The sequence below is a fragment of the Vollenhovia emeryi genome, unplaced genomic scaffold (genome assembly GCF_000949405.1).
Source record: "Vollenhovia emeryi isolate VEMERY1.0 unplaced genomic scaffold, V.emery_V1.0 DF939166.1, whole genome shotgun sequence".
In the NCBI taxonomy this organism is placed as follows: domain Eukaryota; kingdom Metazoa; phylum Arthropoda; class Insecta; order Hymenoptera; family Formicidae; genus Vollenhovia; species Vollenhovia emeryi.
The window spans coordinates 539,354-545,053 of NW_011967200.1; the positions used below are offsets into that span (position 1 = coordinate 539,354).

The following is a 5,700-nucleotide window of genomic DNA, read 5'->3' on the forward strand; positions in this document are numbered from 1 at the left end:
GCTACATGACGTGCACTCCGCTTCGAGGGACCTGCCGTTTGACCAATCAGGACCTGCTGAAGGATCGCAGCCGCGTACTTGTCGTTCCTGATCGTCCTACAACCCCGCCTCGCGTACGAGCGCTCCGCTCGCAGAAATCAGAATGTTCCGTATCGGAATTTTCGAAATCCGACCCGTCGGCGGCTGCGCGAGATGAACCGCACCGCGCGATACATTTCGCGCGTTTACGGCGCAACATGAAATCGTACTACCGTCCGTTTCCGCCCTCGTTACGGGCCGCGCGCGGACGCGTCATATTTCATCCCTCGTCGAGAAAAAAAATTTCGAATTGTGCGCCGCGTCCTCTTTTATCCCCCGCTTTCTCGCGCGTGGCCACGGGGCACGCCGGGGAATTGCGCAAAACAATATTGACAGATGAAACGTTCGCCCTCGATTCTCACTCGATAACTGGCGCGGATTTATTGGCCGTGTGCGCGTGGACGGCGCGTATCGTTCGCGCCGCGGATAAAATATTCGCCGTTCCGGCGGCTCGTCGTGCGAAGGGGTGAAAAAAAGCCGCAAATTGCACCACGGGCATTCATCATCGCGCCCCGTGCATCCTCCCGCCGTTACATATTACCGGCGCTCGACGGCGGCACTCGACCTGGCCGTTTTGCGGTCGATCTAACGATTTCTCTCGTTTGTTTCAGAAATACGTCAGCGAAGGGTCGACGGTGCGGGACTGCGTGCCGCACTGCGTGGAGAAAGGTGAGTGCGACATTGTGTGTCGTAAAAAAACAAAAAACAAAAAAGTAAACGGGCACGATCTATTCTCGCGGGGCCGTTCGCGCGTTCCTCGCGCGGTATCTGCGACACTAAATCCTCGCGGGTCCGCTCGTAAATTCCTCGGCGCCGCTCTCGGTCGCCCGATGGCCGGCGGTGTTCCGTGGCCAGCCGGTCCCATCGACGAAATTTACAGTGGATAAGAGCGGCGAGTCCTAAAAAATTTGTGAAACCGCGTGTTATCGGCTGCTTCGGCCCGATGTTTGTTATCCGAAAGGCGGTGGAGTAAACGCCGCAACCGCTGGACGGCGACATCCGGAACGTGGCGCCGGATGGGAGCCACGTAGGACCATCCCTCCTATCTCTCTCTATCTCTCTCTCTCGCCTCTTTTTCGGACGAAAATCGAGCGAGCCGCGTCATCGATTTCGGATTTCGTCGTGGCGTGCGGCCCGCATCGCATCGCGCGCTCTTTTTCCTATCCGCCGCTCGGGAGAGGATACGAGAGGACCTGTCAAGAGAGAGAGAGAGAGAGAGGAGAGGATAGAGAACGGAGTCGCGCGCGCTTTAAAGGTCCCACGGACGAGCGGGCGAGTGGCCGTGTTATCGGGCCGCGTCGTTTTATTGTTCCGCTGCGGATGAAGGCCTCATACTTTTCCTTTCCTCGCTCGCCGTACTTCTCCACCACCCTCGTCCTTCGACAGCGCCTCCCCGTATCTCCTTTCCCTACTACCCCCCCCCCTCCCCGCTAACCCCTTTTTGCCATATCGCGAAACGGTTGCGCCGCGATTAATCTTTGTCCGACGGCACGCTTCGCCGTTTTTCTACAACCCCTTCTTTTCATTTGTCGATATTAAACCTAGCTGAGAAAATTCCAAGTCCATGATTCTCTTAGGGATTATGGTTCTTCCTCAAGATTTATCGTTTGTTGTATGATATGTTGCGGAAATACGTTATTAACAGCTTGCGCTAGAATTCTTCGTCTTCGAGTTAAGCCGGGCAGGATCATCTGTCTTTTCGCGACTGTAATCGCAATTTGTGTAACGTAAATCCCGAGGTGAAAAGTCCCGCCGATGAGATTTGGGAACGTCGGGGACGTTGTCGTTGATGAGATCAAAATTGCCGAGTAACAAACTGGCTGTTTCAGAGGCCTGGAGCACGAGGACGTACTGCTGCCAGCAGGACGGCTGCAATTCCGGCCCGTCGTTGACAGCGTCGAGCAGCACGTACTTGGTCCTAGCGATCTCGCTGGCGGTCCTTATGGTGTGCCGAAGCCTTCGTGGCTAATACGTGCCGTACGGCAAGACGAGGGACCCGCGCTGCGGGCGTCACGCGGGACCGCATCCTCCACGAAACTTCAATCACAAAAAACTTGCACTTGGGGAGGGAGGTGGGTGGGGAACGTTGCATCTTGCACCTTAGACGTCTGCGCCCAACGACCGGGGCTCTCTACGTGCGGATATCACGGAGACGTCGATAGTCGTCCTTTGGTCCTTCAATCCTTTCGTCGGGAAGCCGAAACCTCACTTTTATCGTTTATAATCGAACATATCATCTCTCGCGACGATTGACGCGCGCTTTCTGCTTTCTGATGTCGGTTGCCGCGTTTAACCGAGATGAAATTGAAATTCGGGATAATCGGCGAATATGCTCCTTGGAAGAACGTTCTATTAATCTTATCACATTGACCGCGCGATAATCATTAGCTGATATAAATTTTAATTTTTAGAGAAACGAGAAAGCCTATTAGGCCCAAGCGATGTGTAGACCGTTTTTTTCCACCTCTGTACCGTGCGCCGGTTTCTTTTCGGACATGACACAGTTTCGCTTAGATGGGATCGCTTTAATTTTTACTTTTTGGTTTGCATCCGGCGCCGCTTAATTTAGAACCGGTCCTGAACACTTGTCAAGTAAATTTTATTTGTTCAAGGAGACGTGAAAAAATTTATAGGCAACGTACCCTAATAAACGTTACGTCACGACTGTTCCCAAGTTGCTCTCCGATTAAATGTCGCGTCTAACTGATTCCTACCCGTCGCCTTCCATCTCGCGCGACGGTACCCACGTCGTACAATCACGGCCGACTCAATTCAACGAGCGCTGAATGCACTTGCTAAACTCGACCGAGTTAAGTGACGCGGAGAAATCGGCTCGTTAAATCCGATGCGTTATCGCGCCAACTACCCCCCTTCGCTCGCTCTATTAAATTCGCACGCTTCCGCATACTTTTACGGATCGGCTACCAGCGACGGGAAAGTTTCCTCGATCGAATTTGATTGAAACTCTTCGCTTAGCGAGTCTCGAATTGGGATCTCGGCTGCGGCGGTTTGAGGCGACATTTCGCGCAAAATCATTTGTTATCACTGGCGAACTCGTTACGACATTTTCTTTTTTTACTATCCAGATGGCAACAAGGGGAGATCGTGCGCGGAAGTCTTCCAAAAATATCTGGCTTAATGCCCGGGAACTCGGGAGATACGTGTGTTCCGCACGCGATTTCCCGACAATGAAATAATCGGGACTGTAGCGGCGATATTTAACACTCGCGCAACACGCGACTCGAGGACGACAAAAGAGCCTGAAAATAGTCGCCACCATCATCATAGCACCGCTTTTATCCGCTTTCACGGTAGCTTTCACGGCGCGATCCGACTTTGCAGACGCACGTTTGCGCGAGACTTCCCTCGCATGATCAGCCTTTTTGCCGCTGCTTTACCAGACTGCGCTTTCGTTTCGTTTTCGTTTTTTTTACGGCAAAGTAGATTTTCCGTAGTTATCACGAACTAATCGGTCTGCAATCCGCAGAGCTGCGTTAAAAAAAGAAACGCTCTTATCGCGCGCGACTTACTTTTGAGAACTTCACGATTTTTAGTTAAAAGAATACTAAGAAAAAAGTAAGATTTAAAAAATATCTTCCCCGTGAAAAGGTCCGCCCTCCGATGGGAAAAGAAATCCGAACACATGAAAGGCGAGACGCCCTTGTACAATATATCGTTCTCCGCATCGCGATTTTTTTCTCCACCGAGCCCTCTCGCCGGTCATCTCTCCGTCGAAGGACGGCTCTGTCAGCCTCCGATGGCGAATTGAATTTATTCAAAAAGTTTCGGCGTCCCATTTTTCGTCGGGCGTTTTATCGACGCTTCTTCCGTCGCTTCTTCCGTCCACCCGCCGTTGCCCCGACCTCGCACATGCGAGTTTAATAACATCGGGACGACCGGAGGGCCGGCGGGCCGAAAAAACGACGAGCGAAGAGTGCAGGAGCCGATATAGGTATCAATATTTCGTACGAACGTCGCGCGCGATGTGTCCGAGCCTCGTGAATATTTCGGCGTGTCACGCGCGTTTCATTACATCGCGCCTTTCCAAGCCGCGCCGCGCGAGAACGCCCGCCCCGCAATTGTTGTATTGACCCATTAAAGCGCGGCTCTCTGAGATTTTACATAAAATTGCCGACGGAAATACAGTCGGTCCAACAAAAGGTTTGAGGACGTTGAAATGCCTGAAACACTTCCAACTAGCGAAAGTTAATCCCGTAAAATAAACGATTAATATTTGTACTAAAAAATCTCTAACTTCATATCTGATTCGTAGCACAGTGTTATTCATTAATGCCTGGACCTCGGTTTTGCTAGGATTCACATTTTCATAATCTTTATTCTCATCTGCACATCGATGAGTTCAGACTGTAGTTCACATATAGCGGATTCGGTTGCTTGCGCTAGCGCGCACTGAGTGCACACTAAGGCTCGTTTATAGTCAGTTCTTATATTTAACTTTGTCTTAAATACATGCTCAGAGTATTTAATCAAAAAATGATCCATGTAAACGTTGCACGGACCATTTTTCTGGATAAGAAATATTGCAAGAGGTATTTAAGATGATCTTTAAATATAAGAATTGACCGGAAACAAGGCTCAGTGTGCACTCAGTGCGCACTAGTGCAACCAACCGGATTCGCTGATAGATACAGCCTGAAACTTAATGATTAATACAGATGAGAAAAGTGATGATAAAAATGCAGGTCCAGGCATTAATGAATAAGACTGTACATTAAAAAAAAGTCGAAGGTTTGAAGAATGAAGCTGAAAGCAGTGTAGCGAGAAAAGCCGAGACAACTAAAGTTGCCGGTGCGCTTTAATGAGTTATTGATGCCCGAAGGTGTCAGAACGCCAATGTCGTTCGGGAACGTTGCTTTTTCATGGACATCTTTTTAAAACAGTTAAACTCTCGTGATCCTTTTTTGACGCCGTATTATCGATTGTATTGCGATCGTATCAATATGAAGCCCCGCGTTTTCTATTATGAAGAAAAATTCGCCACGATGATAAAAAAAGAAATTGACCTTTCGCGATCCCAGTTTTTGCCCTTTGTTCCTGCAAAGCCGATTATCGCTTGAATGATGAACTTTATTACATCAGAAAGGGGGAGAGCACGCGATAAGAAATTCAAACACCGTCCACGCGGATGTTTTGCCATTTCCTGCACATAAACGGTATTTTACAGAAGGCACAAGGAAGAGGCTCCGCGGATCTGGGGACATAAAGAATAAACTATCGGCAGTGATAAATTAGAAATTGGATTGCCTATCATAGAAAACGCATTAAAACGCTCCTCCGATAAGACGAACATTTGTCAGACGTTAATTCCTTTTCCTTGTACATTCTGGGACGTTTGTGACATTTTAAAAGAGTTAGATGATTTTTTGCACACCTAACGAGTATCAAACACATCTCTTCACAAGCCATTCGTGAGTCAGTTTTGTCTATTGTCTTTCAAACAGACACGATGGTGTATTGCGTACACGATTGAAATATCCCTAATCAAAATTTCAACCCGATTGAGTCAATTTTCACAAAGGGACGCGGTCCTGACACCCTGTTTCTTTGGGACGACTTGAGACGGACGTTTAACCGCTTATCGATTCGCAATGCGAGAGAGAG

The 5,700-nt window shown here is 49.2% G+C and overlaps 1 protein-coding gene across 2 annotated transcripts in view; it reads left to right on the top strand.

Moving 5' to 3' along the window:
* The window catches only part of LOC105564345 (lymphocyte antigen 6G), an 81,577-nt gene extending 75,883 nt beyond the window's left edge, over nt 1–5,694 (top strand). Inside the window, exons 3-4 of one of the 2 annotated variants that reach the window (XM_012016653.1) lie at nt 690–747; nt 1,908–5,694. In XM_012016653.1, coding sequence (XP_011872043.1) covers nt 690–747; nt 1,908–2,047 — 198 coding nt within the window. In that variant the 3' untranslated portion in view covers nt 2,048–5,694. Of the gene's footprint in view, nt 1–689; nt 971–1,907 lie in introns of those variants that run through there. The other variant, XM_012016652.1, reaches the window with a different exon arrangement.
* Nucleotides 5,695–5,700: the final 6 nt, after the last annotated feature.